The 27,399-nt window shown below is 41.0% G+C and overlaps 1 protein-coding gene across 8 annotated transcripts in view; it reads left to right on the forward strand.

Annotated features, from left to right (window-relative positions):
• The window catches only part of ADGRB2 (adhesion G protein-coupled receptor B2), a 1,096,893-nt gene extending 1,081,111 nt beyond the window's left edge, over positions 1-15,782 (forward strand). For all 8 annotated transcript variants that reach the window (XM_085648478.1, XM_085648471.1, XM_085648472.1 and 5 more), the window contains 2 exons: positions 7,026-7,082; positions 14,621-15,782. In XM_085648478.1, coding sequence (XP_085504604.1) covers positions 7,026-7,082; positions 14,621-14,794 — 231 coding nt within the window. In that variant the 3' untranslated portion in view covers positions 14,795-15,782. The remainder of the gene's footprint in view (positions 1-7,025; positions 7,083-14,620) is intronic.
• Positions 15,783-27,399: the final 11,617 nt, after the last annotated feature.

Here is a 27,399-nt window from a genome sequence, read left to right on the forward strand (position 1 = left end):
CTGATACAGGTAAAGCTAGTTTAGAGCCACTGTGCCTAAGATAGACTTACTATACATATTTTGAAGTTTTGCTTTGAAGTTTAAAATTTGTATTGTGTTTCTCAGCCACATCCCCGTCCTATGTAGTTGCTTGATTTAACTAAGAATCCTTCAGTATTCACATGAAAGTATGCCTATGACCATATACATGCATTACTGCCATGATAAGTCTGTGTCTGTATTTTCAGTAGTAAGAAAGCTTCCTCTGCCATCAATTTAGAACATAACAAATGGTTACTAGTCTAGAAACCTATAAAAACACGTATAAAGAGAATACAGCACAAAACATGATGCACAGCGGTTACTGATCTTAGATGAACCAATACTAACTAAACATTGTGGAAAATAGGGCTGCAAGACAACTCTAGGAGATGGCCTGGACAGGTCAGAAGACAAAGACAAACGCTTCTAACTCAACTAGGTTAGTAGGAGCTGTGTATAAAAATAAACCATAAATAGAGAAATAGAAAATTAAAGAAAATGTACTTCTGATGTATATCGACAAAAGTAGGACATTATATGAACACCGTTATTAAGACCAAATAATTTGCGAACAGAATAGTGATGTTGGGATCGAACTGGAAACAAAATATAACGTGGAAGGTGTATCTATAGCCAACAGCAATAATTCAACAGACACACTGCAAGAGATTGAATTAGACGTTTAGCTGCTGAGACCATTTGAAAAGAACATTTTTGGTTATAAAGCTCAAAACAACAATACAAGAAGTGAGAGAAATGTCTTTCTGAAATGCCGCGGAAGAGTCGAAGAAGCCAAGGCAATGGGCAGAGGTAGATGATCAAAGAAAGAGGAGAAGAAAAGGAATTAGGTGCAGGACAGAATAGCGTTTCAGTCTGTGAAGGGCCAAGGAGAATAAAGTGAGAAGTCACCCAAGTGATAGTCGGTGAAAGACGGTCTGAAAGGAAAGCATGAATTGAATCAGTGAATAATAGAAATGAAACACGTAACGTCTACAATATGAATTAAAACCAATAAGAAGATATATGAAACAGCAATGGAATAAAGTGAGTGGTAAAGAGTAAAGGACCTAGCACAGAGCATTGGGGAATATCTTATTCAAAGAGGCAGGAGAGGGGACCAAATCTTTCCAAGAAATTGAAAATGAAAAACTTAAGGAGAATGTAGCCAGCCTATTAAAATCTCCTGACTCTTGGTGGGGCATGTAGCACTATTTCAACCAGGCAGCCATTCAAACACAGGATTCATACTTCAGTTTTTATTCTGTCTTCTTCGGATTTTCCTTAGCAACAGCTTAAATGATGAGGACTCGTCGTTACATTCTTTCAATTTACTGATATCAAAGACAGCAGTTCGCCATTTTGGTGCTCTTTTGCCTTTAGTTTGCTTCTGCCAGCCAAAGGAGCGCGTGCCTATGCTGAACTATACTACTAGGTAGAATTCACATTATTTCTCTTGTGACTCCAAAACTGCACCAAATGAAGAGCAAATAACAATTGCTGTGAGAACGTAACTATGGGGCATATTATCAAGCCAGGCGATAAAATTATCATGTTAACATGGGCTTCAATTGGAATTCCATAGAGCATATTATCAAGCCCATTATCGCCGTTTTAGCAGCAGTTTTCTGCCGCTAAAGCGGCGATAATTTTATCGCCTGGCTTGATAATGTGCCCCAGAGTGCTTTGCAGTTATGCTTATTGGTAGTGTACCGAATGCATTGTAATGGGAGAGCATAACTCGAAGAAAATACAGAGTCACTACAAACTCAGAGAAGCCTTTTATGACCCCTGGTAATGGCTGTTAGTACAGTTGCTAATGTGAATGTGGCCAGCCCCGTGCATCGGCTATGGGTTTTGCATCCCTTGTTTCCAGCAAGTCTTCATTTGCAGGCTTGGACTTTGCTGGGCGCGAATACTGGGATTCGCCCTTGTGGTGCCTCTTCATAGCTCTCTGAGTGGGTCTAGGTTTCTTACTTGCAGCCGTAAAGTTGCTTCAGTCAGCTAACGGGAGGAATGCCAGCACCACATCCCACTCCAAGCAGGAGTTTCCACAACTCTCTCTGTGGCACTAAATGTTCCGCAGTCTAAGGAGGGAGTGCTATCCCAATGAAGTTATGGGCATTGAATTGGGGCATCAAGCGTATATCAGTGCACCTGTATGTAGGGTACAATGTGCACTTCATTAGGAATGTATCACTTCAATACTTAGGGGCCTATTAGGATGGCGGGCGGACTTTAGTCTGCCCGCCACCCTATCGGTGCTGGGACCGGCCGCCAGTGGTGCGGTGGTCCCGCACCGGCAATTAGGATGCCACCGCCACCGTGTCGGTGGCATCCTCTATTCCCAGCATTGTGGCAGGTGGTGCTGTGAGCACTGCTCACCACAATGCTGTGGCTGCACTGTTTGAATTTGCATGTACAACATGGCAGGCACCGCGCGGTGCCTGCCACGTCATCCATGCAAATGCAGGGGTGTACCATAGGTGCCCCCCATGTGCCTCCCCCACCCTCCCAACATCCAGGGGGCCCGCAACGGGCCCCCAACTCAGGAATCCGCATGCCTTTCCGTGGTGGCAATGTCACGGAAAGGTTGCTTCCCGCTGGCATCCTAATATGGCTGGCGGTGTTTAGCAGACACAGTCACCATATGCAACCCTTTTCCATCCGGTCGATCCATTGACAGGGTGGAAAAGTGGCGGACGGTCTTTCTGGCCGCCGCACTCCCCCCGACATCATAATATGGAGGGGGAAATGGAAGGCGGGTGGGGTATGATGTAGGACGGATCGCCACCGCCATGCGGGCGGTAGCGATCCGCCCTACATCATAATAGACCCCTTAGACTCCAGGAGACCGCCATAATCACCAACAATTCTCACAGAATGTTTATGTATCCTGGGCAGGATTGTCGGCACAGACCGCTTTTGATCCCAGGCACAATTCTGCAAATGAAAATAAACTAGTTATGTCCCTGTTCTCCCACCTCTTGTATTTTCTTTGTTTCAGACTTGCCCCTCGGACTTCGTGATGTTCTCTATCTAACCAAAAGCCCTGCTACACACAGGACCTCTCGCCTTGCTCCGTCGTGGTTTCTGTCAGTACTCCTTACTCCTCTGTGCCTCTTGCTGCACAGAGCCCTGTGTTTCAGATTGCGGATTCTTGCTGCACACTGCCCTGTGCTTCAGATTTCTGTCTCTTGCTGCACACTGTCCTGTGTTTCAACTTGCTGTAGCCAGCAGCACAGCCAGCTCGCAGTCCAATCCTGTCACTAGTTTGGCAGATGCAGGGAGACACATCCCCAAACATATTTTCAAAATCCCAGGCCCTCCTCTGTTGTGTGCAGTTATCACTATTTAATTCTATTTCCAAAACAATTGGAAAGGGCCGAGGGTTGTAAGAGCACAGCCATGTTTACACATCACTGCCTGGCATCAAGGGAAACAAGTGTCTTAAGCTTGGAACTGTGAAAGTGATGCCTAATCGTGGAGATGTTCTCCAGAACAAAAACACAAGCAGAATAGCCAAGCTAAATGAAATGACATAGCCTACAACTGTTGCCTTGAGTAGGGAGAAGGGATTAACTCAACATAAAAAGGAAAGCCACACAGCCTGAAAAAAGTTAATTCTGCTCACAGCATCCAAAAGCTGCTTCCCTAGGCACTAAGTGAACTGACCCATCTTTAGGTGCTACAGAAGGCATGTGTAAAACCCAGTGGGACAAGTTAATGAAAGACAGAACATGTCAGAAGAAATACTTTGATATGGAAGCGGTGGGCATTACAAGCAGCCTTATAACAGGGCTTCACGAAGTGATGCAACAGTGTGGGTTCTGATAAAAATATCACTGGAAACAAAGATCCAAAAAAAGCCCTTGGGTAATCGGAAGACCACATTCCCTTAACCCTGAGTCACACCTTTAACTTGAGCTGGTCTGAGGCCCTCTCTGTTGAAGTACAGCTGCTACCATGCTTGATCATCGAGTGTCCGGCAGTTAACTCACATGAAGGCTTTTTCATATAGATTCATGCATAGTCTTTTGCAGCTTGAAATGGCAAACTGAGTCCTCGTTATGAGTGGCCGAATAAGTAATTATCTTATATGTGGTAACTGATCTTACCGCACATTCCAGAATTATGAAGTTTGTAGCTAACACCGCACTCCCTCAGTTTTCCTGGGATACATTTTGGCAGGTCAAATCTGCAGAAACTGACGGGGGGGGAGAGGGAAGGGGGGAATGCCATGAAATTGCACAGATATATAAAGTGGACAACCCAATATACCCTTGAGGGCTTGGGTAAATGCAAATGTACTGGTAGAAGGATGCCTTCAAGGGATTTTTTTAGAGTACTCTGTTTTATACTTGTTCAATATAGGATAAATGTATCCCTATAGATCAAATCTCACATGGAGTTCAAGTATTGTAGGCTGTACACTATGCTTTTGTCATATATATGTGTATCACCTCAAAGTGGTCAAATCAAATAATCAAATAATCATAAGAAGCAAAAGGTGTGTAGAAAAAGTCAAATTTATATCAACTAATTTTTGAATATTGTTGAGAAAAAGTGTTTGATCTATCTTTAGTGAAGGAACTATTGAATGTACTCCTTTCCTTCCGAATTTATGTATAGCTGTCCACATTTTAGGTACCCTAAATAACATTTATTGATATAAATTTGACTTTTTCTACACACCTTTTGCTTCTTATGATTATTTGATTATTTGATTATTTGATTATTTGATTTGACCACTTTGAGGTGATACACATATATATGACAAAAGCATAGTGTACAGCCTACAATACTTGAACTCCATGTGAGATTTGATCTATAGGGATACATTTATCCTATATTGAACAAGTATACAACAGAGTACTCTAAAAAAAATCCCTTGAAGGCATCCTTCTACCAGTACATGAAATTGCACAGACAGGCACATTTTGGTGCGGTAAGGTCGAAAAATTGCACTTTGTTCACAGTTGTCTGACACAAGCTCATAATTTGGTGATATTAATCGCAACCACTAATGTCTAGCCAATCAGGTGTGATGAATTTCGCCCAAACACCTGGTAATGGATACCTTAGATGGATTACCTTTTAAATCAAGGTTTTGGGAGTTCTCACTCTAGAACCGTTCTGTTTCTACAACACATTCCAGAAAAGGTTTACACCCAATCCTACATCTTAAGAAGCATTCTGTGTGCAATTTACAATTGTTGGGGTTGCTACAGACTATCCAGCACTGCCGTCAAGTGATACTGATGTCACACCATGATGCCTAACGTTTTGTAAACACATATAGATTGTGTACGCTACAAGTGTCTTCCTTGGAATTCACAAGCAATGCTCTATTGCCATGCTTTATTGTATAATCCATCATAGCTAGCCATTCATACACTCCCACTGTTTGTGCATCTTCAATTTATTTGTTTATATTGTGTAGAAAGATTGTAGCACCAGCGATTTTGCATAATTATTGGTTCGCATATTCTGTCATCTTTGATATTTAAATTAACAATAATGCCTCAAGTGTTACCCAGTTGTCAGTAGTGTATGAATAAGAGTCATTATGCCATTGGTATTGGAAGACTCTGAGCAGATTATGCACCTACCCATCTTGGCCTTCTAACAAGTGAGGCAGCGACCCAGTATTTAATATGGGAACTGTGAATATATAATTCAAATGCAGGGTAGCCCAGGGAAGCATTCCATAACATTACGATTCATGTGTTAGGGTGCACACACACCACTAATATTCCGGAAATGAGTAAGTAGAACTGAGAATGCTGTAGGCCGCTGTCTAACGATTCAAGGGCCATTTTAATGCGTGAAATCTGTCGGTATCGTTTGGTTGATGCTTCATTCTCCATTGTCAGTACTCGTGATCCTCCAGATGGATGGAGGGAGCTCATGAATGCGGCCACCATTCAGTAAACATTGTAGCAAAACTATCACCAGTGAAGTTAAAAGGGTAAAAAAAAAGTTCCAAGTGTAGCAAACTAATTTTAATCTTGATGACGACCATGTAGAAATACTCATAATTGCGTTATAAACATCAACCAACGGATATCGACAGATTCTACATATGTTAATGCAGCAAGTGCTACTATTACTAATACTATATGTATTTAAGTACAAGCATTGGCAAAGCCAATATATCTGGCTTTCGCCACTAGCTTTTTGACTTTTTCAGTGCTTGTTTTGTTTTGTCATGGTTTCGAAAAATTTATTTGCTGGGAAACTTGCAGGACTGCCATCAATATAACAAAATAAAACAGCGGCTAAAAACAAAAATATTGTTTTGATCTCAGAAAGCAGACATCTCCACTGTAGTCTCCTTGTCAAAGAGCAGAATGACGTCACTCGCAGTGCAGTTAGGAAATGGGTGAAATCGACTGACCCATGCTGTATGCTGTGATGGGTGGAAGAAACATGAAGGACCCAATATCACATCAATGGCTAAAGAGGGCTGACCGGTAGCAGCTATAAGTATTGTGAATATAATTTTAGTAAAATCAAAAGTTCTTAGCTAACGTCAAACCTAATAAGTTTGTTTTTCTTGTAATTTACTTATAGTGCACAAGCCATGCGATCTCTGACCACTGCGCTCCTGCACTGTCTTACGATGGGGCATATTATCAAGAAACGGCGTTAAAATGATCGCCGCTTTAGCGGCAGAAAACTGCCACTAAAGCGGCGATAATGGGTTTGATAATATGTCCAGAGAATTCCAACAGAAGCCCATGTTCTGGTGTCAACATGGGCTTCTATTGGAATTCTCTGCTGCATATTATGAAGCCCATTATCGCTGCTTTAGCCGTTTCTTGATAATATGCCCCACAATTTCCAAACAAAAACAATGTGACACGATTAGGAGAATCCCTGACAAGCTGATTCCTTTCAATTTCCGAACAGAAAGAAAAAATGATTATAGAAAAAGTGTGTGGTTTGAGATCCAAACAAAAGTTAGACTACTATTGTAACCTTTGTTTTTTATTCAAACACAGAGAGAGAAGCGCTGGAGCATCTCTTCCGGGGGAGGTGGAGACCGGAACGCCTGCAGTGTGAGTAAATTAAAAGTTAAACATTTTTTATTAGACACTGTAATCTTGATCTGCTTGCAGGGACCCCGGTTAACAGAAAAGAAGGCAATACAAGAAATCTATGAACATTTTTTATCACTTACGACAATCTTAATACGTTCTGGCGTGATAGAACATGTGCTTGTTTCTGCAGTGTGCGCTGCATCGGTATTTCTAAAGTCTGCTGAGTACACATCTGAAGGATTTGCCCTGAACAAAAACGTTAGTGCAATTTCCATTCCTTTAAAATTTTCCTTCCCCAAAGGAAAATGTGCCAGTCTCATTTTCAAGGCATTTACCTTTGATACCTTAATTTGGGATCATGTCTTTCTCTTCTCAAGCGACCCAAGTTTTTCTTAGTACATTATCAATAAAGATGGATGTCAGATTTTTTCTCATCTATTTGTCCTCCCTGTCCCTCAAGTGCATATTTTTCAAGAGTTACTTTGCAATTTCAAATGCAAGATTACCTTTTGTACTCCATAGTGGAATTTAACCTGCATGTTTTTAAATGATCTGGATATCATTTATATTCACTATGCTTTTATTGTCTGCCAATTTTTGAGAGGTATCCGACATCGGACAAACTCTAAATGACCCCCTTATGCCACGATTAAAAGTAATGCGAAATTCCAAGCCTGGGATTGAGGCAGTCGGAATTCGTGCGAGCACGAGTTAGACCACAAGCAATGGGTAAGGTACAGAAGTGTTTTTTAGCTGGCCAGTATTTTCTTTCAGATTTATATGGTGCGAACTCGACCCGAAGGTATTGGAGCGCTTTACATGAGCACCAGTTACGTTACACAAGGACACATTCATTTTTGGTAGGCACGGTGAGATTAAGTGATTTGCCCAGAATTACAGGATGCTGAGCCGACGCCGCGGTTCAAAGCCGGTTTCCCAGCTCAAAAATTGGCAACTCCAGCTGCAAGGCTACTGTTCACACCCATAAACTCCAGGTACAAGAACACTGGCCAACATGTGTGCGAAGTGTAATTCCACGTGGAATTCTGCTCTTCACTACATCTTCCTGATAGGGAATCCATACAGCTTGAAAGATTTGGCGACAATATTTTCTCCTCGACAAGTTTGACCTTATGCTCAGTGATAGTCAGATATTCTCATGCTCTGTGGGGTTCAGTGGCGCAAGTGCTGCGTGTGGTTTTGGAGGAATCTAGGGCAATCCTCACGCATGCCAAGCTATGCAATGCTCACCCTTGTCCAGGTTCTGTCTGCATTCGTGGCAAGGGCTCCACGATGGGTAACTGCAGTACAGGGACCCCGCCACAAATGCAGAGGCCCTTTGTGAATTTGGCCCCAAATGTTTTGGAAAGGAAGAAAAATACACTCCTGCTAAGGGGAGCGCACTCTTGTCTGGGGCTGAATCACTTCCACCAAGCACTTCCACAAAAGGCAACACTAAAAATGAAACATGTATGGGTTCCAGAGTTGGTCTTACTATATAAAACACCTGCAGCTGCGTCCTCTGGAAAAATGATAGTTTTCTCTGTAAAATGCTCCATAGAAGGACGAACTCCAACCTGTGCAAAAAACAATGCGCAAATCCGGTACATATGATGTCCTGTCTCAACTACCTTCCTTATGAATGAAGAAATAACCATAGTTGTCAACTGCTATTCCACTGTCATCCACGTTGACAAGTCTTTTAGGCAAAAATGAGGAAATTGTCAATGGCGACACTATCAACTGCCACTCCAAGGATACCTCACCTTCATCTGTTGACAATACTAATGTCGGCGACAAGTCCAGGAATAGTGCCAATGGCACCATTGATTATTAATTTTCCTATGCAAGCTACCTTTTCACCCATTAATGTCAACGCAAGCCTGCCTACCCAGATTTTGGGCTTCTAATTGAAGGCAAACCTCAACGAAAAAGGCACCCCACAGACTGCCTTTCTACACAACTGGATTTGCATTATGTCCAAGAATTAGAGCTAGAAACCTAGATGAAGAATAACATTATCAGGACTATGAGTAATAACCCAGATCTTCATAGCTGAGAACCCTTCTCACTCTTTATGGACCTCCTCGTTATGGTAGATGACCAGAAGTAATGCAGGTGCCACTCGCATTTTTGTTAACATTGCAACAAATGATGGACACTTTTCAAAGGTTAATTCTTTTGCAATCTGCAGGGCAATGTATGTCTGCCCCACCCTCTGCACCTGCTGTACATACTCCACCTCCGTGACTGCTGGCGCCACCACCACGACCAGCTATTATGGGCCCACCCGTGCCGCCACCCTCCCACCCCCTCCAATAGACTCTACTCACAGAGTTGACAATCAACCACTGGTAGCACTGACTCCTAAAGGCATGGGGGATGAAGACTCATTGGATTCTGTGTATTCAGATCTGGTGGAAGAAAATTAACTCCCACAGAGAGATGACTGAGGAGGTCTGGAATGGGATAGCTACATCTTACCCAAGGAAAGCAATACATCGCCCACCCATCCAGAATCTCCGCTGGGCAGCATAGCCCAGTTTCATGCTGTAATGAAACTACAGAGTTAAGGCTCCCAAAGGCTTCAGTGGAGCAGCAGTGCTTTCATTATTAATATAAGGAAAAGCCATGTAAATTCAGATGATCCATACTCATACTGGACCATGCCTGGTCTGACGGTACAAAATTGATGAGGATGGTGACTACTGTTCAAACAGTGGTTCCACGTGTTCAGAAAAAGTACAGGGCCCTGTAGTCTCCCCCTTCCAGCCTTATGGGTCATCCAAAACCAGACTGTTATAACATCAGTGGCCCAACGCAGCTCAGAGAACCTGACCACACCATCATCAGCCCCTCCACACAGAAACAGTTGCTCAATTGATAATTTGACTTTGAGAGTTAGTTCAGTGGTGGCAACTAACATCAAAACTACTAATGCTTTAGAGGTCTTGAGCTGTAATGGACACCAGATGTTGCATTATATGTTGCCACTATTAGACCTCATTCTGAAGACAAGAGGGAAGCTGCAAGAGCAATGGTCAAGGAGAGAATAACTTCTGTAGCAATAATTGATGCTGCAGTAGACTTTTTCAATGCAGGCTTCCATCATCTAGCAGAAGCAATGGTGTTAAGATAGCAGGGATGGCTGAAGTCTACAGCTTTCTAAGCAATAATCTTCGATATGCCCTTCAGCGGTCTCACCCTGTTTGAAAAAACATGTGGATGAGGCTGTACAGAACATTCACTCAAAAAGGGAGAGAGGGGACAAGGAGCTGGATATAGGTCAAGTGGCTGGTGCTCCCGAATAGTAAATAAGTCACTAAGGAGGATCACTCTTCCTGAAATTAGAGCGTGGGAAGAGATGGGTCGCTTCTAGAGAATTGGAAAGGAGTCAATTCGACTTTCATTTGATGCCCTCACACACCCCGAAGGATGTCATGCTTCATCATGGGCCGGTGCTCCTCGTCGGGCCGGCGCTGAAATGCCCTACTAGTCCCCCGAAGGGTCACTTTATCAGAGATCTTTTAAGTGATTTAGCTGTCAGGTGTGTGCGGGTCTGTGTGCGGTGTAACGTGGGAGGTGAATACTAAAAACGACTAGAGGGTTTCTGGAGTAGACTAATTTAATGAGAGAGAACCCTCAAACACTCTGACAGACAAGAGAGCTTGACTCTCCGAAGCTGCCCCTTACCCACCACCCCAATCTTAGCAGGTATTGGGGTTGTGAATTTCCCTCACAATTTCCCCAACATGGAGTCCATAACATTGGACTGATGGGTGCAGCAGATTGTACACTCAGAACATACGCTGGAGTTTTTACAGATACCGGCTGCCTTCCCACCCAAGTAAGAACATCATCCTTACTTGAAGGATCAACAACAGGAATTTTCCTTCTCATAAAGGGAGCAATAGAATTGGTCCCAAAATTCCATACAATTCAGTGTTTACACTCCAGATTTTATTTGATAAAGATGTTAAATGGGCAGTGGAGGCCGATTATAGACTTCAGAGAACTGAACAAGTTTCAGAAAAATAGTCTCTTCGTATGGTTAAACTCCAAGTCCTCCTGATGATCCAGAAAGGAGATTACCTGACCACCCTGGAGCTTGAAGATGTGTATTTCCAAATCCCCTGTACACTGGAAGCAATTGACATACCTCTGCTTTTTAGTGGCGGGACATTCCACCAATTCAAGCCACTTAGCTTTGTCCTCAAATCAGCACCTTAGATATTTACCAAATGCCCAGTGCCAGCTGCTGCCTTCCTCAGATGATAAGGTCATCAAATGTATCCGTACCTGGAACGGCTGGCTTGTCAAGGCTCCACAAGAGTATCGCTGGCTTGTCAAGGCTCCACTACCTCCTGCATCAGTGTGTTTTACATATTGGGAATGATACTAAACATCGATAAATCCTTTACGGAACCAAAACTGAAACTTCAGTTTCTGGGAGCAATACTAGACACTCAGTTGGGGAAAGCTTTTCTCTCACAGCACAGAGTGAGGAGGCTCCAAGTCATGGCAAAGGACTTCCCCACCAGACAGTCAGTCACAGTCAGGTAGTACAAGTCTCTTCTGGACCTAATGTCATCCTGCATAGGCCTTATACCCTTTTGCAGCCTTCAAATGAGACCAGTCCAACAAGAACTTGACAATAAATAGAAACAAAAAACTCATGGAAGAACACAGTCCAAGATACAAGACACCTGAAGCAGGCATTGCTATGATGGGATATTCTCTGCAAAGGCAGGCTTCTGTTTTCATACTCAATCCGACATGTAGGTTCTCACTACTGATACATCCATGGATGCCTGGGGAGCTCATATACAAAAGCATTTGTCCAGAGGTGTCTGGTCAGACACAGAGAAGATGCTCTATATCAATGTCCTGGAGCTTCAGGCAATGTGACCAAGCCTACAAGAGTTCCTCCTAAGACTGCGAGGTGAAGCAGTCCTCATCAAGACAGACAACACATCATCAGTATTTTACATCACCAGTCATGGGGCAACAAAGTCCTGGCCTCTCTCGGAAGAGGTGTAACAGCTATGGGACTGGGCCATTTCTCACCAAGTCGATATTGTTGTGGAACATATATCCTGTCGCCACAAAGATCAAGGAGACACGTTCAGTCATATGCTGTCATATTGCCATGGCTGGGACCTTCATCAGGAGTAAGTCCACTGCATCTTCCAAACGTGGGATCACCACACACTGGATTTTTTCACCATACAAAGCAACAAGAAGTAACCCTGCTAGTATGGCAGCACAATTAGGCAACCAAGAACAATAGGCAATGCATTTTAATCAAATGGTCTAGTGTCCTTACATATGCCTTTGTACCATTTCTGCTGATCTGAGGGTTATTATGAAGGCAAAGGCGATCACTGCACCCTGATTCATATTACTCCAGTGTGGTCATGTCATTACGGTTACAGAAAACTGTTCCAGCTATCTACATATCTGGCAATACCACTTAAACTGCTCTCCAGACACAACCTCAATTAGCTGAACCTGGCAGCATGGTACCTGACCACATAGAATTTGGTCACTTGGATCTTCAGACAGAATGTAGAAACATCCTGGCATGGGTACCAGCCACCACAAAGACATATATCGCCAAGAGGAGGTATTTTTGTGTCTAATGCAAAAGCAAAGGGTTTCACCCACCCTATATTCAACCTCACCAAACACTTCCATATTTGTTGGAACTATCCAAGAGCTGTATCAAATACTCAGTATTACGAGTCTATTTAGCAGCCATATCTAGATTTAGAGGAACAGGAGACAACTCATCCACTCTATTCTTTCAAAGAAAGTTGATAAAGGAACTTTTAGAGCATTTCCGCCTGTACGGCATCTTCTAATCTCATGGGAACTCAACATTGTCTTGAGTTAGATAACGCTTCCACTGCTGATCCACAAGGCACAGCTAAAGTTCATCTCCTGGAAGACAGTGCTTCTTCTCGGAAAGTAGAGTAGGAGAGATGAGGGCATTCACTGTAAAATAACTCTTTTCAGATTCACAGGGGACAAAATCATCTTACAGACCAACCCATAATTTATACCTAAAGTCCCTACTGACTTCCACCTGAATGAACCTGTCATAGTTCATTTTTCCCAAACCATACAATGTTGACAGAAAAATCACTACACTCGAAAGGTGTAGGCAGATGTATTGGATTTTAAATTGACAAGAGAAAGAACATACAATACATTTTTTAAACCACCTGTTTGTGTCCTTCGGCCAGCGAGGAAGGGGTCGACCCCTGTCCAAACAGAGTCTAGCTCGTTGGCTCTCAGCCTCCATCACCTACCACAGCAAAGAAAAGTATCTGCTCCAGGGAAGAGTGAGACCGCATCGCAGCAGGAAAATGGCTAAAACTGCTGCATTCTTCGCTAATTTAGCCTTACATGACGTATGCCGTGCAGCTACCTGGAGGAGCAGGCACATGTTCTCGCTGTATTATTGCCGCCATGTAAATGCAAAATCTGATTCAGAAGTGGGACAAGCAGTCTTCAGGAACCTCTTTCATTAAATGTGAACCTGTTTCCTGCATTCTTATGTTTAGTAGGCATCTGTCGTACTGCTTACTATTCTGAATCAAGCATTTAAAGTATGAATGATCTAGTACTGGAGAAGAAATGAGTTACTTACCTGTAACTCCAGTACCCCAGTGTTGACCATGTGGCCATCCCTCCTCCTTGGTCACAGGCTCTTTTATTATATTCTCTACTCCCACTTTGTGGTATACATTCTGAGCTATGGTGCCCTTTAGGGGGAAGTAGAAGGACTAGCATTTCAACCTGATTGGCTGAAGCTCAGATTGCTTCAAATTATATATATATATATGTATATATGTATATACATATATATACATATATATATGTATATGTATATATATATATATATATATATATGTATGTGCATATAAAAATATTGTCTCTAATGCAAAAAATTAGAATACATAAAAATAAAAAAAATGTTACTAGTAAATTCAATGAGACTTAAAAGTAATAAATATTAAACGTTAACATGCTTGTGAGGTTTTTTAAAAATGTTTGAATAAAGTTATTAAACATCCTTCGAGTAATCAGCGTGAGGGCAGGAACATTACATGGTTCTACTGCTATTTAGATTTTACTAATTTCACCATGCTCTCTTGTCACTATAAATGCAACGCAACAGCTTTAATTGTCCTCTGAATCATCTGTTCCTTGTGTGGTGCGTTTACACTTAAGAGTTCCCTCTCGTTTAAAAGTCATTCGTTTTTCATGGCGTTTGCTTTGCATGGGATACCTTGCATTCCCCTTTCTAGGGCCTGTTGCTTCCATATCTTCCATTAATCTGTTTCTTCCATTTGCACATCCATATTTATATTTTTCATACTTAATCTCTATTGCACGTTCTATTTCTGGTCCTTGCTTACAATATCTTCCATTGTGTTCCATGGTTTGATTCATTCCTGGAGAGATTAAGAATAATCTTTGTTGTGGTAGCAAAAAGCTTTCCTTCCAGTGATTTCCCACTAATCCCGCTTTTCCTTCCCACCCTTTAGGAAAAGACAAGCCCCGCACAGCACCAGCAGCAAGCATGGGAGAACTACAGGGCCTCTGTACTAAACACGATGACTCCCAAACCCATGGAGAGACTTGAACTGCACTGTGCAGACTGGGACCAGCCCTGCATCACGCTAAGCCTTTCCGAGGGTGATTTTCAGACTGAGGTGTAGCACAAGCTTCCTCACGCCAATGATGGGGACGCTGACTGCAGAAGATGCAGGGACATATAAATATCTATTTTAACCCCACCCCTTTGAGGTGGGGCAGTGAGCGACACTTACTCCACGTGGATTCACATGTGGATGGGACAAGGGGTTTTGTGATGGATTTGAGGCTTCTTCCCTAGACATTCTCTCTGAAGACGTGTTTTTTACACACATTCATGTTTTTCTTTTCATGTTCCTCACTGATGAAAAACACAAACAGACACAGAAAATTAAAGGTCAAGCTATTGTTGTGGTTTGCTCTGGTGTTCAGATACCACCCATACCTGGATGAAATGGATCAGCGCGTGTAGAACAGGCCACTCCCGAAGAACTGGGAAGCCACCCAGACCCAGCATCCAAGGAATAGAGCACTTTCTTTTTTCCTTCTCTTGAATACATTTTTTGTTATTGTTTTATCTTCACTGTACTCAATTCTGACAGAAACACAACTAAATTGAAATGGGCAGCTATTTTCCTGTTTCAACCGGTCTGTTTTTTTTTACTTTTGCTTGGTGTATTAAAGTTCTCATGTTTTTATTCTTTTACAAAAAGCATTATCCCGGACAAATGCTAAGATCTGTGTGTTTACATCTCTGCCACACCAGAGCTTCCTTAATGTCCCGCTTTGAGGGGGAAGTTTTTTCTCTCCCCAAGTGCTTCCTATATTGTATTAATATTGCTTCACCAGAGTACTCTCTCCTACCTTTGGTATGGGCTGGTCCTTTCTGTCTAATGCCCATATCGATTTCATCGAATAACTTTTGCTATCCCTCTACATCCAAAACTAAGCTGCCCTTTGGGAATATTGGGAGCCTCCGTCTCTTATCTGTGTGTGTTCCATGAGTAGCACATGTAGGCTCACTAACGAAGTCCATTCTTGCATTACTTGACTTTTACTGAAAGGCCCTAATTTGCAGATTATTTGTTTAATTAAACAGAACCCTGAAAAGGATATTGGAGTCACTGCTGTACACGTGGGTTGTTAAGGGCCAGTTCAGTTGGCCATATATGGTAGAATGTATTCAATAATGTTCAAGCGAGTCAGTATCTGTCTAAAGGAAATGCTTTGTAGTGTGGAATGTACATGGCCAACTTGGATACTACAGTGAGGTAGGTTTTTATTACTTTCACCTCTGTGGTTAGCATCAGATGGACATGTGGGTGTGTATGGGATTGGCTGTAACTCTTATTGCTGAATTGGACCGTGGTTGCCACCCAAGTTTCCAGTGTTTGTCAACATACATAACCAGCTCAATGTTTGCCCATTATTTAGAAGGTCTTTTTTCATTATAATCTTCATCTGTGCTACAGTTTAGCATGGATTTCCTATTTGCACCTCTTGTATGAGATAGATTTCACTTTTAGGTTCCACTCTAATTTTCTCATAACACTAGCTACTTGATATAGCTTTGATCTTTACATTCAACACCTTCAAATTCCCAGTCTCTTTAAAATGTGTGTGCCGCCCAGAAATGCACAGGCTGAAGTATCCTCCCATGCCAAACAGAGGGATTCCAACAGTGAGCAGATGGTGACTATGAGCAGTGTTTGCCTAATAATACTGATCATCCGACTCACACCGTGAGTCGAATGATTAGTATTGAGAATTCCATAGGCTATTCAGCGGAGTTAAATTTTATTAGTTCAGTTGAGCAAATGGCCAATTTAATAAATGTGCCTTTGTCGGTTATGTAGTTTGGGGGAATGGTTACATTGTACTTAAGTTTACAGTTTATATAGTCATTATGTAGAGTATTTTCAGATATAATCAAAATCCTCTAATTTTGAAACATATATTCAAGTTTTTATTGCCATATTGCTTCATCTGTGACATAAGCTGGAACACTTAGCAATCAGTGTGGGGCACCAAGAGATTTAGAATGTTTTGGGTCAAAGTGCAAATATCTACATTCAGTGCTAGCATTTCTAAATCAGTTTTTTGGAGTTTTCTGTGAGGTCTGGAATCAGCTACGCTCAGTTATGATTTTCTCATTCTATGACAGTCCCTAAAATAATAGTTGATTGTCTTCTAATCCTACGCTATGTTCATTTAAACAAGAGGTAGTTTCACTGGACTGGTTTACAATCCAAGCTCATGCTATGGTTTGCCTCAGGAAAGGGAAAATGATCCATTCATATTTTTTTCACAAAGTCAAATATTTAATTCGGAGTCATTTAGCCTTTATTGTTAGGCTGATTCTGGATTTTCATGTAACCAGAAACACAATATCCTGTTATTCATTTCCTCACAAGGATCCTAATGAAGAGACCTTTTTACACTTGAATGTGTGGGCAATTCCAATCTACATGGATTGTATAGGACACTGAATATCATATTTTTTCACAGGTGGGTTATCATACAGAAATTGACTAAATACTGAAAAGCAGGTCATCCCTAACAGTTTCCCATTAATTAGTCTCTCCAATTACTCCACTGTATCCTATTCAGGAAGAATCTTCCCACTTAACGTTTAAAAGCATAATCTACTGAAAGCGAGGTAGGATCTATGATTTTCTGAAAACACGGTCCATAAAAATCAGGTAAGCATATGCATCAACTGGTACCAAAGCTTTCAGAGGTAAATATATTGTTGCCAAACTGTTCACCTCAACCTACATATAAAATAAACATAACCTTCCAAATTGCCTTGTGCTTCCTAACTCATATAAAATTCTTAATGACCATCACATAAGAGTAAAGAATTAGTTATTCGCCACAATAATTACACTATTCTTTCATCATTACCTCTTCCCAGGATAACAATCCACTTCTCATCTCTGACTCAGTTCTCTGTATGTTTTTTTGAAACATAAACCCCCAAATTTGCTCAAAACTATGAATGCTCAATATTGTGGGATATAATTGAGACAGGAAAGGATAGAAAATGCGCAAGAGAGGTGTGTATGTGGAGGATGGTTTTTGAGTCGGATTAGTTTGATTTTGAAGTGCTGTGGACTAATTGGGTTTCTATATATATACTACAATAACAGTCAATGTATCCATCATTGCTGTCTAGCGGTGGATATCGTAGGTCAACCTTGGTGAGGTGTCCTGAGTAGCAACAGAAAATAATTGGTTTCCATTGGTGCTTATCACATGGAAGTAGCAGCACTTTCAGTGGGCTAAATTTGACTCTATTCTTGTCTACTTCAGAATCTAAATGTTAGTAGCCCACCCTTACATTAGCATTAAGAAAAAAATACCAGGCATCCATGTTAACACCCGAGTGTGACTTACTTGATGTTCAGGGCTATGGCACGAAGGCATACATCTCTGTCAAGAGCTTCAACACGAAGCTCACTGTCCTCGAGGTAAAGTACTCAAGTAAACACTTCACAGGAATCAAAGCAGCCATACATGATTCAGAACCTTCTACACATCCCGCTCTTTCCTTGTGCTCCTCCTCACTGCAAGTAATGAGCTACTCCTAGACCAGAGTAAAATAACCTGAAAGGAATCTTCACTGTATTAGAGACCAGTATGCTGGAGTACCACCATCACAGAGGAAGGTCGCGCTCCTGGACTGAGGGCCAGATGTAGGTAAATCTGAAATACCGATTTCTTAATAGCAAATTTTACCTATTCGCTATTAAGAAATCGGTATTTCCTATGTAGGTAAAGATTCGGTAAAAAATACTGATTCCTTAATATTCCTTATTACCGAATCGGTAATTGAGATTCGGTAATAAGGAATACCTACCCATTGATTTCTATGGGCTTGGAGGCCAATAGGAATGAATGTGAAGACAATCACTATTAGCGATTCGGTATTACAAAATCGCTAATAGCGGGAGCACTTTCAAGGGTGCCAGGGTATCAAAAGGACACCCTGTTGCACCCCTGAAATGTGCATGTGTGCACATGTGGCGCACATACATGCCCTAAGGGCACTTAACAAAAAACAAAAAAGTGAATTTTTAAAGGAAAATGGTAATTACCGATTTCTTAAGGCTCAAAAGCACTCTTTAATGTGCTTCCTACATTGCATTTAAGGAATCGGTATTACCGATTCCTTAAAAGCAAGAGCAATAAGGAATCGGTATTTATCGATTCCTTATTTACCGATATCTTACCTACATTAGGAATGGCTAAATACCGGTCAGTAACGCTGAAATTAACCGAATGTCGGCGTTACCGACCGGTATTTAGCCACCTACATCTGGCCCTGAGTCACTATCACAGACACTCCACACCTTGGAAAAGAGGTAACCGACCAAGTATTCATTCTGATTCGAGCAGGGCAAGTATTCACCAGCACCTCAGAAATATATATACCTTCTAGCATGTTGACAATAGTTGATAAAAGAACCTTCAATTAAATGTTAACGTTTCCACCAGGAAACTTATCCTTAAAGCAACAGTGGCTCACCATCTATTATTTTTGGCAGCGCTGTTGCTGTGCCCGCAATTGCCACGCACAGCAGTGAATGGAATGTATACACATTGCGTCATCTTCCAAAATGATAGTGCAAAATGAAAATCAAACGAGTGCTTGATATTATACAAATTAGGTAATGTATAACCCATTGAGAATTCAAATTGCTGAAAGTGTCAAGGCACCATGTGGACCAGCTGGCTCAGGAGATGAACCCTGTGTTAGAACATGAAACTGTGGCGATAGTTCCTAAATATCAAAGGAACAGAGTCAAATACCCTGCTACTTTTGGATATGAAAATTAAATCCAAACATATAGTGAGTTCAAATCAGTCCTCAACCTCAAAATTGCAAAAATGGGTGGAGGAGAACATTCTCGCTTCTTCCCTAGCTCCACACCGTTCTTCAATTGCAGAAAGGAGAGTGGATGTATATAATGAACTTGTACCATGCATATTTACACATGCCTATTAAAAAAAGGTAGAAAATCACTAAAGTTAATAGAAAATATGCAGCACTACCCATACAAGCTGCCGGTTCCCTTCTGATAGAGTCTGCCCAGGAACCATTTTCCAAATGCACTTGAGGGGTCTCAACTTAAGATGTTTTTATTTCAATTCCATATAAATAAAAGCAAGTCAATGCCCACCCAACAAAATAAGATTCAATTATTGTGGGCTTTGCAGAATGCAGAGGGTGCAAAGGTATATCCCTTGAAGGACACACTATCATCTTAGAAACGTTTTTCTCTCCAGCTCGCTCCTCATTCTACTGGCAAACAGAGCTTACTTTTCCTGGGTTAAATGTTTTGCCATTATTTTTCATATAAAGCTGCACAAAGGACCGTCGCAGGAATTCCTCGAAAACCAGTAGCGACACAAGTAGGAAAACTGTGAAGACAAACTAATGCTAACTTTCATGACTTTTCACTCTCTCCTCTGTTACTACCAGAAGAAGAACATATTAGTAGAGTTGCTTTCACGTCTAGATTATCATGAAAGATTTATTCATACTATGTTGAGGCGCGGCCACTCACACAGACTATTTGATAATGCAAGAAACTTAGTTACTTACAGGAAAATTCATATAACTTCAACATGCTGGAACATAGCACTTAGGTACTTACTATCCATCTTGCTGGAGACAATCATAGTACACGCATATAACACAATAACTGTGTACTATGTTGAGAAACAGTGAGGGACAACATTCAAGATCAAAGCTCAAATGATCTTGCTGATAAAAGCTCGTATAGCATCCATCAAGGCCAACAGGTAATCCCCTTCTCAAAAATCCTTTCTATCATTTTTGGATTGTTTTGAAAATAGTGTTTCCTTAGTAAGAATACTATTTTCCCCGGACAACTGCCCTTGCCAAATAAATGAATAACCTATCTCACCTTCCACTCCCGTTTTCTTCCAAAATATTAAGAGCAGAATATCATTCTTCAAAGATATTGTGGCCTAAATATCGACTGCAATAACATTGTGAAGGTAAATACATATAGGTAAGTGTAGGTTTACTATACTTGACTCCACATGTATGGACCTTGCCTGTGCATGTATATTTCACAGAAAACCATGAGTTAAAAATCCAGTTATTTTTTAGGCACAAAGATATAACATTGCTGAAATTCGCCAATTAAGGTTATGAAAGCACACAAAATAAGTCATAACTCAGGGCGCCCACTATGCTGTGTTATTGATAGCTCTTGTCTTTGATTCTGCACTGATAGCAAGTTGATGTTTTGGTCATGGTAGGCGGCGTGAGTTATAGCGTGTGTTGTATGAGTTCATAACAATAACCTGCCAAGCATGCCCACCTCCACTATGCAAAGACTAAGGGGGTTGGCTGGCAAGACCGTGCACTCAACCCATTATAGCTGCATTTTCCCTGCTTCACTCAGCCTTGGGTCATGTGCAACAAGGGTTAGCCACAGGGCCTGGCCTGCAGTCAGGCCCCTCAAAATACCTGCCATTTCTATATGTTACCTGCTACACGCACCCAAAGGCCTCGCGCATTGGTGGTTGGAAGCATGACTGGTTTGCAGCCAGGCCCTGAGCATAACCCGCCGCGGACTGGTATCTCACGCTGAGTAGGACTTTCAGCCAGCCGTGTGCCCAACCTGCAGCAGTTGCTAAGCAGTGGGCAAAAGGCATAACAAATAAAGCCTGGTTAGTGGCCAGACCCTGCACCCTACTTCCTGTCTTCCTAGACAACCAAACGCTTGCTTTTAGTGTTTGATTGTGCTTTATTTATTTATTTTTACCACTGCCTGAAGCTCAGAAATCATGAGTGACTCAAGAGGCAAGCATAAATGGTAGTTGAATTCAGCCCGTGAAACGGCTGCTTCCGAGTTTGCAACTAAGCTCCAACGCACAAGTTTCAATATGATAAAAAAAAGGTTTTACCGCTAATCGAGCCTATCACATTTTGTAAAAACACTTTAAAATGTAACTGATGTCATTTGTGAGTCATGATTTTTTAGCTAAAATGGCATATACATACAAAAGTGTTAACCCTTTAAAGGCCACTCAGAAACCTTTTTCGGATGATTATTTCTCAAACATTACTGAACAGATTTACACCAAACCAAGGGGCTGATATAAAGTTTGGGGGACAGGGTACTCAGTGCCAAATGTAATAGAGTGCCCAGTCCCCCGGACTGTCGGTCCGCTCCCTTTTTTTGAGGATTAGGAAGACCTTTTTTTCTCTGTTGATGGACCCCCATTGGCTCTGTCAAGAGAAAACTGGTCCTACAGGCCGACAAAGTTGGGTATGTTGAAGAAAGGGTATTACACTGCCAGTCCAATTAAGGGTGGAAAGAGGGATATTCGTTTTTTCTGTCCCTCACTGCTAGGTAAACCTTGTGGTCAAGAAAAGTAAAGCAAATATTATGCCACACCGAGCGAAAAAAACTTCCTCGGTGTGGGGAGTTTTTTGTTTTTCAGTAACAAACTCCCACTTTGGGAGTTTGTTTAAAAAAACTAAAAAACTTTGTAGTAGTTTCATGAACGGTCATCAAAATCAATGGCGACCGTCCACCAAATGTTTTGTACACAGACAAGAACCGTCATGATAAATGTTCCTCTCAAGGTACAGGACTCTCTGCTGGGCCCTTGGTGATTAGTAAACTTGACAGACAGTAGTTTGTCAGGGTGGCGGATAGAATGTCTTTCGCCACCCTGACAGAGTACCTTCCTCAAGATTTTAAATCTGGTCCCCAAAGACAAGGATCGCGATTTGAATAAAGTTCAACTATAATGCCAAGTTTCCTGTAACGCTGTTCAGCCTCTTGTCCTGTAGATGTGAGCAAAATTTCCTATCAGAGCTAAAATTGGCAAACTCTTTCTTTCCTCCCTCCCTTCACAAAACTTGCCATGCCAAAATTTAAATGACAAAGTAAGTAGATTGTGAAGTTTCGAAGTTTCATACAAATCCATCCACAGTGTGTTTTGCTATATATATATATATATATATATATATATATATATATATATATATATATTACCTACTGGCGGTCGCCAGTAGGTAGTTATAGTTAGGACCCCTTTTCCATAGGAAAACCTCAACATTCTATTTTGAATAACTTTGGCGCCGGTCGATGAATCCTCGCGAATTTCTCAAAATAGGTGGGGCGCTACGCTACGCTCCTACCCTGAAAGTCTCGGGGGGATTCGTCAAGCGGGGGCTGAGATAAAAGGGGGGTCCCAAAACGCGTTTTTCCCATGCATTTTTCCATAGGACCTTTAGAACGAGCTACAGCCCGAACGGCTGAATAGAATTACTAGAAATTTGGCAGAGAGGTAGTCCCTAGGTCAAGGAAGTGCCTTTTGTAGGTTTGGTGTAAATCTGTTCAGTAGATTCTGAGAAAATAGCCTTTAAATCAATATATATATCTGAGCCCGCTTACGGTACGCTTACCGTACGCTTACCGTAAGCGTACGGTGGCGTGCGCGAGCGCGATTCTGATTGGCTCTTAGATCTTAGTAAACATTCGAATCGGCCGAAACCAGGAAGCGGCGGCCGCCATTTTGTCTCTCGCACTGAGTGTTGTTTATCAAACAAGATGGCCAAAAACATGTTACGGGGCTGTTTTGACAACTCCCTCCCACATAGTCATGTTGAGGGAGTCCCCAAACATCCCCCAAGAGCAAAAACGGTTTTATTTTTTTTTCGGCAATTTCGCCGAGTACGCTTACCGTACGCTTACCGTAAGCGTACGGTAAAAAAAAAAAAAAAAAAAAACACTATCCACACTTACCCCACCCCCTGTGCTTTTGGTGGCCGTAGGCCACCAAATGTACAGGGCTTATTAATAGGTAAAAAAAACTAAATTTTGGCAACATGAAATTATAAAATCGAAATAAAAAAAACACTATCCACATTGACCCCACCCCCTGTGCTTTTGGTGGCCGAAGGCCACCAAATGTACAGGGCTTATTAAAGTTGATAAAAACCGTGCACGGAACGAACTGCGTTAAGTGGGCGCGCACGCCTCGAATGGCGTAAAGTAACTTAGCATTTAAAAAACCGTACAAATTCACTGAAAAAAACATAGGTTTCACACACGTTATAGTTAGGAATTAGCATTTAAAAAACCTTGCAAATTCACTGAAAAAACCATAGGTTTCACACATGTTATAGTTAGCGGAAATTTTACTGATAAAAAACCAGTGAAATTGCCCCGTTATAGTTAGTGCTGGCAACTATAACTCACGCGACCGCAATCTTCTGCTGATGACATATGTGTCTTTATGAAAAAAAAATATTTGTAATATATGTATAGCTAAAAATGTATGGAAGAAGACATGGGCAAATAAGTGTCTAAATACAGTATTAGCATCAGCAGAGGATTGCGGTCGCGTGAGTTATAGTTGCCAGCACTAACTATAACGGGGCAATTTCACTGGTTTTTTATCAGTAAAATTTCCGCTAACTATAACATGTGTGAAACCTATGGTTTTTTCAGTGAATATATATATATATATATATATATATATATATATATATATATATATATATATATATATATATATATATATATATATTAAAGGTATGTATGTAGTTAATAAATCTTTGCTTACCTAAATTCCCTTTTGTTCATTATATTTGTGTTTGTGCTTGGCATTTAGGCCACAATATTCTGACATAAAACTTCCATACCTGTCTTTTAAGGTAACTTTCTTAGTTGCTATTGCTATTGCTTTGGCCAGAAGGTCGAGCTTATTTGCAGACTCTATGTTCAAATTAATTGTATGCATTCTTCTTTACCCAAGGGTATCAATGGTTTACATAATAATCTCTATTTGAGATTTGGAGGATGAGTTTACCTGTCTGGTCTCTGTTTATGAATATTAATCAAGATATTTTGACGCTGAAGGAAAAGTTATTTGTTATAGTGGTTCTTTGTCCTAAGTATCTTCGCTCAAATCATAAGCACAGCAGGTGAAAAAAGTAGGTGAGTAGTTAAGGAAATATTCCTTGAGTTCCTCCTTCAAATGGCTTTGTCTTAATAAAAAAAGGCTATCTGGCACTGGACTGTATTCTGGAAATCGAGGAAAACTTGTGCATTAACGTGGCAGCGTCAAATCCCTCTGTTAGTAAGTTAGTAAAACAAACGTAATAGAGACTGTCTACAGAAAAGCAATATTAAAAGAAAAGTATTTTTGGAAATGTATATTTATCATAGAAACGCATTTAACAGTTTACTACACATAGGCAGAGATATTCTAGGTGTGTGAATTTAATGGAGACACTCTCGATGGAGATCTAGGATTTAAAGTAAATCCATTTTTAATAAATGAATTTTTATATTGGATTATTTATAATTGGAAATTTGAAGTTTCAAATATGTAAGACCTAAATTCGGAATCGTTTTCGCTTTGATGCACTTATGATTTGTGGTTCTTTAAAAAAAAAGATATTTTTAAGTGGACGTAAATTCCAGTATATTATGGTCCATAGAGGCCACACCTATTTTATTACCACTATCAATGAGATGATATTTGAACACTCTAAAATAAAAACTGTTTCCAAGGACAAAAGTAAGAGCCCCCACCTGGTACTATTTTTAGCTTCAACTTTTGCCTGTAACAGAAGAATCACTGGATATTGATGCCATTACTAGAGATGCATTAACCCCTTCGGTGCTCATGACGGAACGGTTCCGTCATGAGCCACGGTTGAGCTGTGCTCATGACGGAACCGTTCCGTCATGACCACGCCCGCGCAAGATTCCGTCAGCACAGCGGCGGAATCTGCGCAGCATTGAAGGGGTTAAACATTTTGAGGAATCATGCTTTAAAGATTTGTATCCTATAGAGATTTATCCTTGTGGCTTTGTTTCCTTTTTATCTTATGCTTGCTGCTTTATTGCTGTTCTCTACCATTCCTAAAGTAAGGCTTATCACTTGGCTTTCCTTGTGCATAAGATTTTGCTGGGTCAGTGCGTATTTATTAGGTAGAAACTGTCCATCATTAGCACATGTTAGCTAATTGTGCTCACTGGGAGCATAGTTTGCCAGTGAGGCAGGGGTTTATACACATATAGCCCATGATTGCACAACTTATTTATGTTCATTTTACACCCCCATTGTGGTAGTGTTCCCTTCAGTAACTCTGTGTGTTACTGTTTATTCAAAGACACACTGGGCAGAAGAAGCAGCAGACTTAGCATTTGTTACCTATCTTGGACCCTCAGTGTTTATTCATGAAAATCCCTGAGTGGAAGGGACAATAAATGGTCATATTTGGCTCCACCTCTAAGACGGTTGCAAGACAAAAATCAAGCTAACTTGAACGGGGGTGTAAGGTAGGGATTGATATTATATTGATACTTGAGTTGTCTAGTACCCCAATGACATTAAGTGAATTGAGGGATGCATTACACATCCCATTTAGGCTAGGTTTGTCCATGACTACCCCATATAGGGCTTTGAACAGAACCAGATGCTTTTGAAGTTGTATTATTTTGGCCAGTGAACTTATCCTCAGCAATTCTCATAAAAATAATGAATGACATCTTAACTATATATTTCTTTTTTGTTGCAAAGATGGGTAGTTTGCAGAGTGCAGGGGAGATTAAATGAAGGGTTTTAAAGACACTACAACGTTGTTTAAAAGAGAATAAAAGATTATAAAATGTTTTTGAAAATGAAGTATCAACAGACTCATTATTTGGTTCATGGGTGGTTGCTGGTGCTGCTGCTTAGTGAAAGTTGGAATGTATGTTAGAAAGTGCAGTGGGCTATTAAAGACACATCTTGAATTATTGAAACTACAACTGTGTGGGTTATTAACAAGTCTGAAAATGAACTGCAAGGTATTTCTTGGCCAATGGAGATTGACCACACATCACAACAGAATGCATATGTCGAGATATGGTCTTAAGATCTTAAGAACAACTCCAGAATCAAAGAAAACTATTTACCAAAGCATAGGCACAGATGACACTTAGGGAGAGTGCAGAGACTCTGGGGCATGCAATTCGCTTCAAATAGAAGGCAACAATGGATGGCAAAATGAAAAATATGTCTGTAATGTAGTTTGATTCATGTGGGCATATTAACACAAGCTATTTCAGAAAAACAGTTTAATATAAACAGTAAACCACAAACTAGTTCAGAATAAAATGCAAATACTCAGTAAGGGATCCATGTGAAACTAGAGAAAAATAATATAGAATATGACACAAATTATTCAGACCTGTGGAGCAATGCCCATATCTTTTTAATTCAGGACCGCCTACCTCTTACAAACCTCTCAAAACATGGGTCTTTCCCCAAATATACTGAAAGTCACTACACATCTTTAGCTGTAAAGTCAGTTTACAGAAAAACCTTAAACAGGACATTGATGTGCGTGCTCCATCAGACTAAATCAAAGCCACTTACCTACCACTTCTGTCTATCGCTGCCTCTCTAAGTAGGATCACACACATTTGAGTTAGGACACACATGATAGCTCCATGGCAAGCTCTGAAACATATTTCCTGTCTGGTGCATATCTCTTACCAGCTACTAGCCCTGCACATTAAAATGTGCTGCATTCATCTATCTAAATGATACTGTCCATTGTCCTATAAAAAATAGAATGAAACCCTCAGCACTCAAAACTAACAGACCGCATCCATCCCCCTGATCACTCAATGCTACATTCACTGCCACCACTAGGTCACAATGTTCACATCCC

This window comes from Triturus cristatus, chromosome 3_2, assembly GCF_964204655.1.
Source record: "Triturus cristatus chromosome 3_2, aTriCri1.1, whole genome shotgun sequence".
Taxonomy (NCBI): Eukaryota; Metazoa; Chordata; class Amphibia; order Caudata; family Salamandridae; genus Triturus; species Triturus cristatus.